Genomic DNA, 18183 nt, shown 5'->3' on the forward strand with positions numbered 1-18183 from the left:
CCTTCTTAAATTCTGCGCATTCCAGTTCAGTACAGTTAGGGTATGTTGAAAAACTCCCATCTCATTTTCTCCTCCAACTTCAAAATTGTCCTACATCGCTGCTGAAGTACCGACCCGGTGTTTACAGAGTGAACATGCATTGGAACACCCTTTACAAAAAAAGGTAAAACAACGATGTAGGGCAATTTTAAAGAATAGAAATTAAGAAACAGATTGTTTAGCTAGATAAGACCCTTCTTCCTCAGCTGGAATTGTTTAGAGCCCTTTGAAGCCATGTTTTCTTCAAGAAACATAATTTCTTTACGACTGAAGAAAGAAAGACACAAACATATTGGATAACATGGGGGTGAGTACATTATCCGTAAATTTTTGTTTTGGAAGTGAACTACTCCTTTAAGACTTGTATGGCTGAATATAACATAATGATGTCTCTTAATGAACTATGTAGTGGAAAACCCATGAAAGATTTCCGTTATTTTAAACATCGTTTCATACATATTTTGAACTATGGGGCGCCACTATTTTGATGATGTAGAATGGCTGCACTCAGTGAGTCACTGACGCTATCTGTTGCTATTTTAAAACAACTCTGAAAATAAAATACTGATACGATGCCACATTGTGTGGCTTTTGGTTGTAATTTTCAGTCAAAGAGCAACAAGAGAAGCGATGTAAGTCTTTCCTAGTGGTAAGAAGAGGAGAAAAGAATAGGAAGATGCCTGTGGACGAATACAGCTTCCTAAAGACCCTCGTCTTTGTTCTCTCCATTTTAGTCCTGATGCCTTTGAGGGTTTTAGTCAACAACAGCTACTGAAAGAGCTTACACACAGCAAAGACAAGAAACGCTAGATGCCATCCTGGCAGGATGCAAACATGTCGATACTTGATGCCGCAGACACTGAATGAGTTTCTCAGCGCGGATTTCACTCGATATCTGGGGGCGCATAGAATCCTTGTGGGGAAAAATCGATGGTACGGCATTTGGTTTAAGCCTACACTTATTTCCATCGCCACCTGTAAACTCTTTCAGTAGCTGTGGTCATCGTTTCAATATTTTATTTTTCGAGTTGTTTCGCAGTAAAAATAGCAACAGGTTGCACCAGTAGCTCAACCCTTTCACATCAACGAAATAATGGCGCCCCCCATAGTCCGAAATATGTATAAAACTATATGGATATTTTTAAATAACGTAAATATTTAATGGTTTTTTTACTACACATTTCAGTAAGATACATAATTTACTATATATATATGAAGCCAAACAAGGGGGATCCCTTTAATGTAGCATCCATGATTGTACTGTATTAATATTGCTTAAAAGCTGAGAAATAACATAATCTTACGTACATTTGGTGTGTTATTTACACTTCAGCTCAAAATGGTCAGATTTGTCTGCTTAGGCCTGTGATTTACATGTGTGTAGATGCTGAATCTGTTCGTGGCTGTGATCATGGACAATTTTGAGTACCTGACACGTGACTCCTCTATTCTGGGACCCCATCACCTGGACGAGTATGTGAGAATCTGGGCGGAGTATGATCCAGCTGCTTGGTGAGCCTATGTGCACTTGCACACATGAACTCACTCTTTCAATATTTTATTATATACTAATGTTATATGACACGTACTAATGGTGAAAAGTACTAATTACTTAGTAACTTGAAGTGAATATGATTGTATTTTATAATACACATCACTAAACGTATTAATATACCCTTTTTGGTACTGAATAGATACCATTAGATTGTCAATAACGTGTTTGGTAATTAATCGAAAGGTGAGACTTTTAAAGGTGAGATCTTTTAAAATGCTGAATTGAATGTAACAGACGCTAACTTTTTGAATATCTTTGGCCCCTAAATATTCTGGACACACCGTTTTTTTTAAGAGGCTATTTTAGCATTTTTTGGTCTTGTGTGAAAGACCAGTGTGCTTTAAATGTGTTTAACAATACATTTTTACACCTGTAAATATAGCCTCTGTCCTATATAACAGAACACACTGGCCCTCTCTTATGTGTTCGACTGGAACGCTTCGTTTTTGACAGCGGTATTGAGCCGTGGCCTCTGGCACAGTCTTTAACGTACAGAGCCTGGCTTCATTGTATCCTACCTTGGACCAAACAGGGAGGAGAATACCACAGCACCAGCTGAGAGAAAGGGATCATGGATTTGAGCTTCTCAGCTCTGCTAAAATCCATCAATCCCCCCCAAACCCTCCTACGTGCCCTTCTGTGAGTCCCAGTCCTCCCACTCTGGAATACTGCATACTGCAAGCCAAACTTACTGTGCCAGCCCCCTCCTTTCTACTGAACACGCTAAGTTTCCCGGTATCTGCATTCCAGTGCCTGTCACCCTAATGTTGTGTGTTAGACAGTAATGTAGGCGGGCAACCGAGAGTTAATCAGATATTCAGAGAAGAATAGGAAGGACTGAATCTTGACACGCAAGCAGGATTAAAGCCTTTTTACCCAGGGAAATTATGCTGAAAAGATTGAGGAGAGTGAGTCTTCCAGAGAGTCTTCATTCTCAGTTTCAGAATCAATCTGACAAGAAAGCAAGAAGGAAGGAGGACGAAAAGAAAGAAGAGAAACGAAGTAAAAAATGAAGCAAGGAAAGAACAGATGTAGTTAAAAGGAAAAGAAGGAAGAAAGATAGAAAGAAGAGTGAATAAAAGGTAAAGTTGAAGGAGAAAAAGAGGAAAAAGAGAAGTGAGGAAACAAGGAAGAAAGACATGATAGAAAAGAGAATGAAAAGAAGGAAGGAAAACAATAAAAGGAAAGAAGGAAGGAGGTAGAAGGTGGAAAGAAAGAAAAAGAAAGGAATAGGAAGCAAGTGAGGAAAACAATAAGAAAACAAAAAGAGAGAAAGAGAAGGGGAAAGTGGAAGGAGGGATGAAAACAGAATGAAAGGAAGCAAGAAACAAGTGAGGAAAAAAGAAAGACATGATGAAAAATAAAATGAAAAGAAGGAAGGAAAACAATGAAAGGAAAGAGGTAGAAGGTGGGAACGAAAGAAAGCAAGAAAGAAAGAAAGAAAGAAAAAAGAAAGGCAAATAGAAAGTAAGTGAGGAAAACAAAAAGAGGAAAAAAGGGAAAGAGGAAGAAATGAGGGAAGGAATGAAAGAAAAGGGAGCAGGAAGCTGGTGAGAAAACAAAAAAAAGACATGATGGAAAGGAGGTAGTAGGTGGGAAAGAAAAGAGCAAGGAAGGAAGAAAGAAAGAGAGAGAGAAAAAATAGGAAGCACGAGAGGAAAACGAAAAAAGAAACAGAAAGGGGAAGAAAGGAGGGAAGGAAAACAGAATGAAAGAAAGGGAGGAAGATAGGCAGCAATTGAGGAAAACAGAAGAAAACTAAAAGAGAGAAAGGGAAAGAGGAAGGAAAGAAAACAGAATGAAAGAAAAGGAGGAAGGAAGGCAGTGGGAAGGTGGGAAGGAAAAGAGAAAGGAAGCAAGAGGAAGAAAGTAGGAACAAGAAAATATGGTGAAAGAAAGAGAAAGCAAAAGGACAACAGAAAAACAGTGACTAAAGAAAAATGATGAAAGAACAAGAGAAAAAATGGATGGGGAAAAGGAAGCAGGAAACAAGTGAGGAAACCAGAAAAAAAGACATTATGGAAAAGTGAATGGAAGGATGGAAGGAAGACAAAGAATGAAAGAGGTAGAAAGAAAGAAAGAGTAAGTAAAGAAAACAAATAATAAAAGGAAAAGAGTAAGGATGAATGGGAAGATGAAGCAACCAAGTTAGGAAGCAAGAAAGAAAAACATGATAGAAAAGATAATTGAAGGAAGGAACGGAAGAAATAAAAGGAAAAAGAAAGTGGAAGTAAAAGGAAGGAATACAACTGACAGAAAAAAAGGAGAAGCAAGTAGGGAAAACAAACAACGGAAGCAAAAAATTATTTATTAATGGAAAAAAATATAAGAAGTATGGAAAGAAAGGAAAAGAAAGAAAGGAGGAAGGAAGGGAAAGGAAGGAAAATTAAATAGAAGAGAAAAGAAGAAAATAAGAACGTAAAAGAGAAAGGAAGAAATTAATGTAGACTGAAGGACTAAATAAGGAGAGGAAGCAAATGAGGAACACAGGAAAACAAGGAAAAAGGAAAGAAGAGAAGGGAGAAAGGAAATAAATATGGAAGGAAACCATGTAAAGAGGAAAGATGGAAAAGAAGGAAGCAGGAAATGATGGTGAAGTTAATGAAAAATATAAGGAGTGAAGAAAGAAGGAGAAGAAAGGAGGAAGGAAGGAAAGGAAGTAGAAGAGAGAGGAAGAAATTAATGTAGGCAGAAGGATTAAATAAAGAGGAAGCAAGTGAGGAAAACAAAAATAGAAAAAGGAAATAAGAAAAGAGGGAAGGATAAAGTAAAATAATAAGGAAGAAATCAAGGTAAGGAAGAACGACAGCTAGAAAACAAAAACTGAAAGGAAAAAACAGGGAGTGGAGACGGGTAAGGAGCAGTAACATGGAGGTGCGCGAGAGCAAATTCGACGGCACAAACGGGTGACGAGCAAATAAGAAAATGTGTGTGTGTGATTCTGTGCTTCTCTTCCTGTTCTTGTGCTCTTCTTCCTGCCAATGTCTCTGTTCTGAGTTGTGTTCTCTAACTTCCCTGTATTCTTCTTACAGCGGGCGCATTCATTATAAGGATATGTACAGTTTATTGCGAGTTATCGACCCCCCTCTGGGCTTAGGCAAGAAATGTCCTCATAGGGTGGCCTGCAAGGTTTGACTTCCACTTAAAAACTAATATTACCTGCTAGCATCCAGAATGCAATGAATGTCGCTTACCTCCTCTTCTTTTCTTTTCAACAATGTTTTTGTACTCTCACCATTTCTACTTGCATTCTACTTGATATGACAATGAGAATGTGCAGGACAATGCCGACACTTACAGGAGCATGAACTAGTGCACTAGTGTGTATGGAACAAGCAAACGAGAAAACCACTAAAGTGAAAGACAAACAAACCAAAAAACGAAATAAATCAGCCATCTTTGATTTTTGTTTTGCTTGCTGTTGAGGCACGGCTAGGCCTAGCTGGTACGGTAGCGTGCATTGTTCTGGGTGGAGGGGGACAGAAACTGCATTGACATTAAACTTCATTACAACGCCCTGCCAGCAGCGGGACTTTATGCCTGTTCTGAAGCCCGCATGCTCTTCTATGCAACCCGCCCCATTGCATAGAACGCCGTTTTAGCACTCAGACGTTGAGCACACCCCCTTCCACCTCCCCCCTCCCTTTACCCACAAATGACCGATCATCAGTCTTACGGCAGCCTAGTTTACCAAAACCGCTCCTTTCGTCCAGGCCAATAACCTTCTTTTTGTTCTGTTCTGTTTTGTTCTCCTCCCCTCCCACTTCCCCGTCTCCTTCCTGATCCCTTCTTTTTTGATTTACCCCTTCTTCTCTTTCTCTCTCTCTCCCATGCACATTTCCTTTGGTTTTTGTTTTGTTTCGGTTGCCCAGTGGCAGAATCAGTTTCAGGGATATGTATGAGATGCTCAGGCACATGTCTCCTCCGTTAGGCCTGGGGAAGAAGTGCCCTGCACGGGTTGCCTACAAGGTAGAGGGCCTCCGAGTGGCCAAGCGCTGTGTCTGTACTGTTGGTGTTTTCTTATTATTTTTTTCTCCTTCTTTTCCTCCTTCGTTGTCTGACGGAGGCCGCTATTGTGATTCTGGTGGCAGGGCCGGGTTCGAGGGTGTTAGACTGAGGCGGGCCGATCCACAGGGAAGCGGGAACGGACAAACCTTCTCAGCACTTTTGCACCGTATGAAAACACATACGCACACATATACACCAACGCACACTTTCGTAGGTGCGTCGAAGGATCAAGGATGTTTTTAAATTCTATATTTTTATCAGTACATTAAAGCAAAATGCTTATGCTTTAATGTACGACAGTGATCAGTAAGTTAATTTCAGATCTGAGATGCAAAAGCTGTGTCCCAAATGACGCACTACACACTATGCACTATGTCCAATACTGTCTAGTTATGAATTATGTAAGGTTAATTTGTCATCCAGCATCGGAGTCTGGTTGTCCTTTGCTATGTAAGGAAAGTGGCGACAGTCAAGTGCATGTCCAACATTCCACACTATTCAAAGTGCACTTCTTTTTGGAATTTTCAGTGTGAACACACCACTACAAAATGGCATAGAATAGTGCATAAGTACGCAAATTGGGACGCATGTAAACACACACACATGCATATTATATATTCACATCATCACAAACACACACGCTCAAAACACCTCAAATGTGCGTGTGCAGCAGTGGTAGGAAGGCCTGAAGGACTTTAGTCCTCCGAGTCCCTAAGCTCTGTGGATGCCGCTCTCTTAGGGACCCTTTCCTCTTGGGACCAGCTCTCTGTCTCTCTCTTTTCGCTTACACACAGATAAGCACACATACGCAACAACACACATGTAATCCTTGGGTAGCGTTACGGCCCTACGACGGAACAAATCAAGTCATTTTGGTAGCTCTTTTGCACAATTAATCCTTTTCCCACTTCTCTTTCTTCTGTCAATGCAGTTCTAATCTGTTTCCAGCCCCTCCTCTTTACATTCTGCCAATCATCTGCATGCCCCGCCTTCTAGGCCACTAGCTCCTCCCACAATATACTCCTTTAGCTTTTTCTCTCTTTCTCTCTTTCTCTGTCTGTCTGCAACCGTACACTGACATTTCACCCGTCAGTGAACAATAGCGAAAAAAGTGCAAGAAAGGAGATCTGCACCCCTCGACAAGTTTGGGATCTCCTTTCTCTTACCTTACGCCCCCCTTCATTTTTCTCTGTCCCATTTGATCTCCCATTTCGTGAAATATTTTGCTCCATAGAGTGTTCTATGATCTCCACCAGCATAAACATGTGGTGGCAGACCAACAATCTCTGTGTATTCAATCAGACAGGTCACTTCCTGTCTAATGGGGTCTCTCTGTTGCCCCTGAATCTCAGTGGAATGAAGAACAGTGACCACGATCATTGCATTCACCCTCTTTCTCCCTGTCAAACATTAGGGCCCATAATAGAGGATCGCCTGTAGAGAATGTGACCAGCCTGTGGTAGAGCTTTCTATTCTTACGTTTCCTCTTAGCTTTATCTTACGCTTCATTCTCTTTCGCTCTCGGATTTTCATGTAGCTCTCTTAAATTTGCTGTCACTGTCTCTGTCCTGTCTCTTTCATCACTTCCATCTCAACCGTCCAAACTCCTTCTGTAAAAGCTGTCAGTCCTAAACCTACTTCCTGCTCCGGTACTCCTCTCTGGCAGCCCGCTACTTTTCTCTTTATCATTCGTAGCATTAAAGTATTACCCTTTCGCAGCAGGTAGCTGAATCCTCTCTCTTAGCTCATCCTCTTCATGACAACAACTCACAAAGCCATTCCCCTTTGTTCTTTTTTTTCTGGAGAATGCTGCTCTAACCTAAACCAATAGCCTGCACCCATCTTTTTTGCATTGAGAGACCAGAGAATCTGGATCGAGCTCTTGTTTTATCCAGTAGCCCATCTATGATTGAGTCTCAATGACAGCAACCACTACTAAACCTAAATGAATGAGCTGAAATGAACCAACTAGATGATGCTTTCAGTGTTGGCTGCTCTGTTGCTTGTCCTGTGATGCATGCGACTGCATGATGCATGCTGGGAAAGAGGGGAGTGGGGGGGTGGAGGGTGAGTGTTTCTCCTGGGATGGAGTGGGACGGGGAGGCATCGGGTAACGTGGGTGATTGCATCGCAGAGGGTGACATGGTAACGGAAGGATTGAGGTAACATTTAACCCTGTGCAATGCAATTATGACTCTCTGTGTTTGAGTATAATCTTTCCCCAGATCAGTACAGGATGAATTGTACTTTAAAACACTGACGTTTACGTAACAATGTTTTAATTTATTACTTCATCCGCTGGTCTGAGTTTAATATGTGAACCTCCTCCCGGAAAAGCTCTTTGACTGACAGCTCAGATGCTGATATGAAAACTAGGTCATACAGGTTTGAATTGGATTTGTTGCATATGCAGCCTCAGTTTCATGGACATCCGAATCAGTGGTTTTTGACTGGTTTTGCTTCAGGACCCAAGTTTTACAAAACTAACATTAGTGTCCTTAAAATCAAACAGCCAATAATTCAGTGTTCAAAATACATTGTGGTTGGTACAATCATACTTATCCTCATTGAAATTGTATTTAATTCAGTATGATTTATTTTGCCTCGGTTCATGATTTTTCAGGTCATGTCAACCAGATTACAAGTGCAGAAAAATACTGCCTTTGAGGTCAGCAACAAAATCATTTCCTCCTTACTTTTAAAAGTTGGTAAGACTATTTATCATTTGGGATGTGCCCAAATATCGGAAAGGAAATTACATGTACTACGGAACCCCTAAAGGGAATAAATACAAGATGAGAGGGAAGAAATATTTCAGTGCTCTTTCTCGCAATTATATCGTTGGGTAATTATACTGTATATAACATGTGGGCATCACTATTAATACGCGGAACATTAAAATCATTTTTGAATGTGCGCTTGCTTTTTACTTTCACTTTTGAGATTCGCCATCACTCATACTCTGTGTATACTATGGAGCGGCAGTACTTACCACACATTTTACAACATTAGGGGCCCTATTTTAATGATCTAAGCGCGTGGTCTGAAGCGCATGATGCAGGTGCCCTTAGGGTGTATCTGAATCCACTTTTGCTAGTACAACAACGGAAAAACGGTCGGTGCGCAAGGCGCATGGTCCAAAGGGGTTGTACCTATTCTCTTAATGAGTCATGAGTGTGTTTTGGGCATATAACATGCAATAAACCAATCAGAGTCTCATCTCCCATTCCCTTTAAAGAGGTCATCAGATGTAAAATTCACTTTTACATGTTGTTTAAACATAAAATTTGTGAATTCTTCAAAATCTACCCAGTGTTTCTGAGTAAAATCCCGTTTTTCAAGCCATTGTCACAAAAACCCAGGCTGCTCCCACAATAGTTGATTGACACGGCCGTCTTATCTTACACCCGCCCTGAGTGAGCTGTGAACAGTCTGACCGCCATTGTGTCGACTCCGGTGCAGGGTGAGACAAGAATGTCTCTGATTGAGCGATTGAGGTATTTTGTTGTTGGATGTAATAATGAACATAGCAGTTGTCATTTACATGTCTGAGTAGCTGAAGACGCAGAGGATTAATGTTACTTTCGCTTTTTTGAAGAAAATGTGCCCGGCGATCTACATAAATGCGTCTATGTTTGCGCAAATCATTCATGAACCAGCTTCACTTACAGCAGAAGTGAGTAGAAGGGTTTTTAATGCATCTTTGGAAATCGCCTTCCTTAATAAAGTGCTAGTTAGCAAGTTTTGCGGAACAGAATGGTTCGTAGGGACAGAGTGAGCAGAGCTCATTAGCATATAAAGCCAAATGCAACAAAAGAACTCGCTCTAAAAAAGGCTAAAGGTAAAAAGAGTGTTTTTTTTTATACTACCACTGAGAAATTTTAACCAAAGTATGTTATAGACTTCTCATTAAGACCCTAACGAATCATATCACCTTAAAAATGGACATCCGATGACCCCTTTAAGAGCCAGTGATGCTTGCACCATGGTGGATTCGCTATTTACATGGTGGAATTTGCAAGAACAAAGACTGAACGCTTCTCTAGAGAGGAAACGGATCTGCTCGTGTGTCAGGTTAAAGTGCATGAGCAGACCATCTACGGGACAAGCCGGATTCCACCAAATCCCCCTGACAATGATACACAATAATAATCTTTTACACCGTAATCCTTTCATTTTTAACATTTGGCATGTTTGTGTGCTGCTGCACATCACTGTGTGTACACGCATTGTGCACCTTCCTATAGGCACAAAAAATTTAAAAAATAAATACTGCGACATTGAGCGCAGTTGTTTTTAGTTGCCTCGAAATAGCAATGCGCCAACAATGCGCCTGAACGCACCTTGTTTTCAGACCTGGACACCTATGGCCGAACAGATGGGCGCAAGTGCATTTGCTCTTTGAACAACGTGGTGCTGGACGAGGAATTGATAACTTTGTCGGGCTGAAACTAACAAAAAACACTTGCGTCGTGTCTGGTGTATGATAGAGCCCTAGATTTATGTACTTATTTATGTACTGTAATGTAACAGGCTACTGCTAGCAAGTGGCTAACCATGATCTTTTAGTGTCTCTGTAGAATGCATTATTCGTTTTCCGTGCTTTTCCAAATAAGGATTCACTATTCGGGCACATCCCTACCATTTATTATTGCTATATCTGACTGTAAGCAACTATGTTAGTTGTATTATATGCATTAAGCATTTTGGGTTATTTTGCTGTTCTCTGAGAAGAGACCTGCGACCCGTTTCTGGGTTGTGACCAACCAGTTGAGAGCCACTGCTCTAGACCACAGAACTATTCTTTATATATTAACTTCCAGAGCAATCTCATAAACCATTAATCAGTCTCCTCCTTTGCCATGATTACCATGAAGACCGCTCTAAATTAATTCTTGCACTGAGTATCAAAGGTCACAGAGCTAACCCTGAAAATCCCTCCTTCCTTTCCCCTCCCATTTCCTCTCACACACCAAACGCACACCCTACTCCTGGAGGTTCAAAGCACACATATATCTCAGTAGTGCTGCTCTTCTAACTGGTCCTGATTGGCTCTCCACAGAGACTGTTGCGGATGGATCTGCCGGTGGCTGATGACAACACAGTGCACTTTAATTCTACCCTTATGGCCTTAATCCGAACTGCTCTGGACATCAAGATCGCCAAGGGTGGGGAAGGTTTGGCTCTACATTCTTCCCACATTGATTGCTGTTGTTTGATGTATTTGCCTATAGCGGTTTAAGTACAGAAGGGTTCAAAAGTCTGAGATTCAAATCTAATCTAAACCTCAAAAAAGAATCCTCATAAAGTCCATTTCACACTGAGCGTGATGTGAAAAAGCAAGGCAAATTGCACATGAACGGTGCTTTCACACCGAACATGAAACGATTGATTGCCTTCTGCTAATTCACACCTGCATGCTCATATCTTGTATATGGATTCAGCCTCTTCTGCTGCTCAACAGCATTAAATTAAGATAAAGAAAGTTTGGTTCTACACCAGAAACACAAACTATCTATAATGCTTACAAGAATGCATCTTAATCAAAATATAATTGGAGGTACAAATAGCATCAAGAGGACTTTGGGATCCCACTGTATATGATGACTTGTAAAATATATAATTTGTGTGCAGAACTTCTATATAAGATTGGATACCACATTGTTCAAACCTTAACAAAAACTGTGTGTGTGTGTGTGTTTGTGGAAATATGTTTGCATATATGTGTGTACGTGTACCTGTTGCTGTGTAAATAGGAGGTGTAGATAAGCACCAGATGGATGCTGAACTAAGGAAGGAGATGATGGCGATATGGCCTAATCTCTCTCAGAAGAATCTGGACCTTCTGGTGACACCCCACAAGTGTAAGTTACCCAGGAGGTTGGTGTGTTCACAGTGTCTCTCTTTTACCACCCGAGGACAGCTTCTCTCAGCCAGCCCACTCACTGCTCTGCACCCCCTGATGGTCCAGGTCTGCACCTTTAGTTTCATTGTAGGCCTCATTTTAGATATATACCACACACATTTAGATTGCAGACTGACCACAGAATAACAAATTCACATAGAATTAATCGTTGACACTGAAAGTAACACAGAAAGTATGTATTATTAAAATCCAATAATGGTGCAAAAATTCCAACAATTTAATTGCTGATTTCAGTTTGCATAGTAATAAATGTAAGGCCTATACACGCAAGTAAATCCAAGACAGTAGTTGCGTAAAGTAAACTTGATAGTGTGCGCTAAAACAGATGCTAGGCACATACGCACTACAAAGTTTTACTCTTGTCCAGTGTCGGATGTACTGCCGTAATAATGATATTTATGTCATATGCACTATACACATACCCTAGTGTGTGCATAAAATCAAAATTACTTTGCATTTAATTTAGGGTTTTAGTGCAGTAAATAAGCATTGAAAGATATTTCACAAGCACCTGATGTGTTGCCATTAGCTTTAGCATGGTTAGCTTCTTTCCTTCCCGCTACTACGACTGGAACATTACACACAATCTATGTTCAAGCGCTACAAGAGAGATTTATAACACACATTCGTGTACGTCCAGCTCACTATGCCTGAGACCAGGGGGTGCCTTACTATAGATCAACCCTCTATAGATGTCTTTTCACTACAGGGGTATGAGATTCCTGACAAGATGTACGTAAAACAGTATTATTAAAAAAAAATGTATATATTGCACCACTAGTATGCTACCAATGAGAGGTATGTGCTAGCTCGCTGGTAAGACATGTTAAAAACATGCTTAAAGCTAACTATCTTATATAATATGCTTAAAACTAGCTAGCCTAATGCTAGCTAGATGCTAAAAAAGCATGAGATTATTAGGTGGCATTGCTGTCACGCATTAGGCAATAAAGCTTTTGGCAAAATCGTAATGCTAGTAATATGAAAGTATGTTTTAGATGAGTTTGCAGCATGTAGTAATTTAGAACTGTATTGTTTGATGCTAATTTTTATCTTCATTGTTCTATGCAGATCCTATACAGAGGTGGTGACCATGGCTTTAAACACCACTAAGCATGGCATGTAAACGTAGTCTGAAGTTACTCTTAGTAACTTCTCCTTGAGGACTCGGTTCCTTAAAGCGGCAAAGACCGTTTTTGGGAGACCGTTTTACTGTATCTAGGAATTATGCTGTAGTTTGCTGTCAGTTTTTACAGTACTTTTGCACTTTAAACAGTAAAAATTTCACATATGCGTGAAGTGCGTAAAAAGTTTTAGCCATTTTATTCAGTCTGCCTGTGAAAAGACCAATGGCTCTGTGTGTGTCGATTTGACACTATTTGTTTGTGCATGTGAGTTTGTGCGTCTGTGTTTTGTCTTGTGCACGTCCCGTCCTCACTCCCATCCCCCTCGCTCAGGGTCCATCTCACCTTGTCTAATCGTGCAGGGTAACTTGTCCTTTTCTCAGCAGCGACAGACCTGACAGTGGGAAAGATTTACGCTGCCATGATGATCATGGAGTATTATCGGCAAAGTAAAGCCAAACGGACACAGGCTCTCCACGATGAGCAGGTATGCCGTCTTCCTCTCACCCTGCAATTACAATCTCAGTCCACAATGAGCTGTGACAAACAGCTCACTAGTGTAAACACACTTGTGTCTTAGATAGTGAGCACTTTACATGCTAGTGAATGTGCTGATGTTGTTAAAAGAACATTCTTAGTGAGAAGCTACTGAGAAAGGCAAAAAAACATCGAGGAATCACTGAAAATGTGTTTGTCACAGTTTGTCATAGTTCATGTGGAATCTGAGATGATCTGTTCATCCATATCAACTTTAAAGGGGTCATGAACTGAAAAATTTAAATTCTGTTGATCTGTTGATATATAAGAAGTCGTTGTATTATACAAACATCCTGTAAGTGTCAGAACTCAAAACTTTCTTTTTGGTCTAAAAACAGCAAATCTGTCAAAACAACAGGGTGTGGAATGTTCCACTTTATGATGTAATAGTGTGTCTAAACACCGCCTCTACAGAAGAAGATAAATGCCTTCTTTGACGCCTGCTTAGTAAGAACTTGGTCTTTTGTTCACTTCATTTTATCTCGGATTCATTTACAAACAAGGCAGGATTCAATGCAGGATTTTCAGAAAGATTGAAACTAAAAGACAATGATGTGTCGACTATATTGGATCAGACAGTAATGTTGCAACACAAGTATGAGTAACTCTTTTTATTACGTGGTCACTATTGCTTGTCTGTTATTACAGATCGTTTTATGTACTGAGTATTTATGCATCCATCTATTAAGGATTTAGGCTGTCAAACATACACAACTATTAGCCAATCCGGAATCCGCCATGCCTATTCAAACAGAGCGTTCTGATGAGGGGGGCTAAAAACAGGACAGAAAATAGCCTATTACTTCTAAATGATGTTTTTTGATATAAAATCTTGATAACATTATAAGTGGGCCTTAGAGAAAAGTACAGAATAATAAAAAGTAGTAGTTCATGACCCCTTTAACAATGTACTTGCCTTTTCCTTCCCATTTTGGGATTGTGAGTGATGACCTTTTTAGTAGTCCAGTAGATTTACATAGTTCCTTTGCCCTTAATCTTTAATCATGACCATGTTGTTCCTATTGCATCAAGTGCCAGTAGTGATGACAGCTCAACATTTTACCCTTACCTAGAACAACCATTTGACATTAAAGTACTACATTCCCAAATGCATCTCTGCCGTTCACAAAATAAGATATTTATGTGGAGCTAAAGGTGAAGTGTGTAATTTCTGCACCACTAGTTTCACTAAATGGAATTGTAAGCATAATGACTGCTTCAAACTTTGCCGTCTGCCATTCTGCCGTGCAAAGGCAAAAGACCGTAACTTCGATTTTGGTCAAAAATGAGTTATATATAACACCAGTTACCGCTCTTTCAGTTTGTTTGGGACACTCAAATTTAGTTACACCATTCTGCCTTTGTTTAGCCACACGTCAATATGAAGTTACGGTGCCGACTTGGAGTTATACGGTGTTCTGCCTTTGTTTTGGTGTCCATTAAAGTCTGCCGCATTTTAATTACTGTGTAACTTGCATACTTTCATACATCTGATCTGTCACTGAAGCATTAGACAAACTAATTAGATAGATAGCGATCGGCCAAACAGCTCCATATAATAATGCACTGTGAAGATATATTTTGGCAACAATATGTAATCGTGAATAATCTTTTAAAGTTTCAAGGTTTTTTTTTTCCTTTTTATAATGCAGACTATCCAGCAGGCTGTCACTTCTAGTTGGACGTGTGTGGAATTGAATGCCGTAGCATGTAGCATGATCAATTATAAAATCAGTAGGCTAATAACAGATTGCAATTAAATCCATATCCTACCTTTTCTTGTAACCCGATAAAATCAGTCCACAAGCATTCTGACCGTTCCTGCTTGCTGGCATTCACATCATTCCAAAAGTCATTCTTTTAGGTTAGGCTATCTCATTCAAGTTAATATAAAAACAATTATGCTATGTCTAGCATTCTCTTACATTACTGAGCATAGCAAAGCATGGTACGAGTACTAGTAGTGGTACTCAGGCTCCCTCTAGTGGTACGCAGAGGAAGTTACTGCCTTTTGCCTTGGTGCGACTTCTCACTTTTTGTAGACACTGCAAAGGCAGAGTACAGTAACTTCGAAATAAGGGTAAAAATCAAGTTTGAGCTCACAATTTTTTAATGTAGATAATTTTCATTACTAAAACATCTTATTGCCAAATGTCCAGTGTCCTACCTATAATTAATTTGGCTGGACAAATAAAAAAGTTCATTCACACTCTGGCGAGTTAAGGTCTTTTGCCTTTGTAGGGCAGCATTGGTCAGACAAACAGGTAAACTCAATTTGTGTCCTTGTATCTTTATTCAAAAATATTATACTCTTTGCCCCAGGCAGGGCGGGGCAAAAATCCCTCCACTCCAGTAACCTGTGAGTCACGTGTGATCACAGCAATTCTAGATGTACAAAATCAAGTCTTGCCGTACTTTTCTTTTTCTCCCATTTGAGATGCTGTTTCGCTTGGATATACAGTAGTCAACATTTGAAGTGGATCAAAACCTTTCATTAAATTTGTCCTAAAACCAAAAAGAATACCCGTTCTTGTCTTAGGACAACTTTGATTAACTTTTTTTGATCCACTTCAAATGTTGACTACTGTACGTCATAATTGGAAGGAAAATTGCATCACAATTTTCATTTTATGCAAACTTTAAAGGGTTAGTTCACCCAAAATCAAAATTCTGTCAGTAATTACTCACCCTGATGTCCATGCAAACCCATAAGACCTTTTTTCATCTTTGGAACACAAATTAAGATATTTTTGATGGAATCCAAGAGCTTTCTGACCCTGCACAGACAGCAACACAACTACCATGTTCAAGGCACAGAAAGGTAGTAAAGAATTTTAATTTTTTCACTTTTGGGTGAACACTTTAAGCTTGGGAAAGAAAAATCTTTTTACATTGATAACATTACACACATCACCTTTAAAATCTGTCAGGATTGAAAAACCAGTCCTCCTTCTGCACTCAGTTGAATGCACAGTGTAGTTGTTATTATTTAGAACATAGATGAAATGGAGTAAAGTATGTTATTTCTTTTAAGTTTAGCCATTTTCTAACTGAATTATGAATTCAGAAACATTTCATTTAATCTTTTCGATTAGTAAAAACAACTTTAAATGCTGAAGGCATTTTGGAAAAGGAATGGCAAATCTCATCTTACAACTAATCTTTTTTAGAAACAGGACTTACAATCATAATCTAAGGATTTTGTGTTTTTTAATTCACATCGATGACATTTGTGGCATCCTTCCAAAAAGTGAAAGGAAATAGAATAAACCTGGGAAGTCTTGTAGGAGGTTGCCCCTTAAAAGGTTTTTACAATCTGTAAAGTATTGCATTGCATGATCACTCTCTTCCACATAAACCTCTAGATTAATAATTAATTGGCAAACTTATTGACTGACTGACTTAATTCCTCATTTTATGAAGTCACTTGGAGTGGGTGCTTTAATATTTCAGTATGTCTGATGGGTTGTTTTAATTATGTCCATTCATTCTTTCAGCTGAATAACAGAACAGTGTGTCCTGCTGTAATTGAATCCTAGTGGTTCAATGAATATTGATTGTTAGCAGTTACTATGTTTTTGGTTACAGAAAGAGTATACAAAATGATTGTTTCAGTTATTTTAGCAGTCAAACACAACACACCTTAATTTCCTCAGTGGTTTATATGAAGATGGTTTATACATGTGTTTTCATAGATGATGAATAGTACGAATAGTAGTGTGTAATGCAACATGGGCCTTATACTGTTTTGTTCTTGTGTGATCCACAACTATACATCCACATGAAAGTCAAACACAGTTTTGTAGAGCTGGACTGTACAATCTTAATGGTGACCATGATGTTTCAAGTGGATGTAGCAGTTTTTGCAGATGCCATTGAACTTGCTAAGCTTTTTCTCATACAGTGTCCTAACTCATCCATTAGATAGTGTTAAGTAAACAAACTCGATCTGTGCATGTTGTTCACAGATGATTCCTTTTCTTTTATCAGCTGTCATTCTTTTATCAACTATTACTTCCTCTCATGAGATTTTAGTATGAAACCTGGCTTTACATACTACATGCATTTTGTGTTTCTCACTGGATAGGTTGATTTTTTTTTTTTTCTTTCTTCCCTCATTTTCCAAATCTCAAGGTGTCATTTTTGGCTGGTGGTACCAATTGTCTGCTTTATGGGTCAGGTATACACACAAAAATTGCTCTGGAAAAAAAAAAAAAAAAAAATAGTAGTCATATGTTTGGGTGCTACATATTTTTTTTAAGTAGGTCCTTGGACCTCAAAACCAGTCATAAGGGTTGATTTTCTGAAATTGAGATTTGTACATCATCTGAAAGCTGAATAAATAAGCTTTCCATTGATGATAGGACAATATTTGGCTGACATACAATTATTTGAAAATCTGGAACCTGAGGGTGCAAAACAAATTCAAAAATTGAGAAAATCCCCTTTAAAGTTGTGCAAATTAAATTCTTAGCAATGCATATTTTAAGTTTTGTTGCATTTACGGTAGGACATTTACAAAATGTCTTTATAGAACATCATCTTTACTTAATATCCCAGTGATTTTTGATATAAAAGAAAAATGTATGACTCATACAATGTATTACTTACGCTACTTATGACTGGTTTTGTGGTCCAGGGTCACAAATAGCCTATTGGCTGTAGTTACTTCAAAATAATCATTTGTGACTTTCTACAAAATTTGGTAGTGGTATTTGAGGGAGGGACATTCTCATTTTAGAAGGCATTTGATTAGACAAAAGTTGTGTCTTACAGGATGAGACATCAATATTTTGAATCTGTTTTTGGAGTCAGTATGATTTTTTAAATGTTTTTGAAGAGGCCTCTTATGATTAACATGGCTGCTTGTATTTGACCAAAAATAAAGTAATATTGTAAAATGTTTTTTTTTTTTTTTTTTTTTTTTTTCATTTTAATACATTTTAAAATGTAATTTATTCCTGTGATGATGAAGCTGAATTTTCAGCATCATT

At 39.0% G+C, this 18183-nt stretch overlaps 1 protein-coding gene across 7 annotated transcripts in view; it reads left to right on the forward strand.

Moving 5' to 3' along the window:
• The window catches only part of cacna1aa (calcium channel, voltage-dependent, P/Q type, alpha 1A subunit, a), a 120664-nt gene that overhangs the window by 86932 nt on the left and 15549 nt on the right, over window positions 1-18183 (forward strand). For 3 of the 7 annotated variants that reach the window (XM_051101011.1, XM_051101012.1, XM_051101013.1), the window contains 5 exons: window positions 1424-1551; window positions 4627-4723; window positions 10665-10779; window positions 11359-11466; window positions 13036-13139. In XM_051101011.1, the coding sequence (XP_050956968.1) occupies window positions 1424-1551; window positions 4627-4723; window positions 10665-10779; window positions 11359-11466; window positions 13036-13139 (552 nt within the window). Of the gene's footprint in view, window positions 1-1423; window positions 1552-4626; window positions 4724-5466; window positions 5564-10664; window positions 10780-11358; window positions 11467-13035; window positions 13140-18183 lie in introns of all 7 variants that reach the window. The other 4 variants (XM_051101015.1, XM_051101014.1, XM_051101020.1 and 1 more) reach the window with 3 other exon arrangements.

The sequence above is a fragment of the Labeo rohita genome, chromosome 3 (genome assembly GCF_022985175.1).
Source record: "Labeo rohita strain BAU-BD-2019 chromosome 3, IGBB_LRoh.1.0, whole genome shotgun sequence".
NCBI lineage: Eukaryota > Metazoa > Chordata > Actinopteri > Cypriniformes > Cyprinidae > Labeo > Labeo rohita.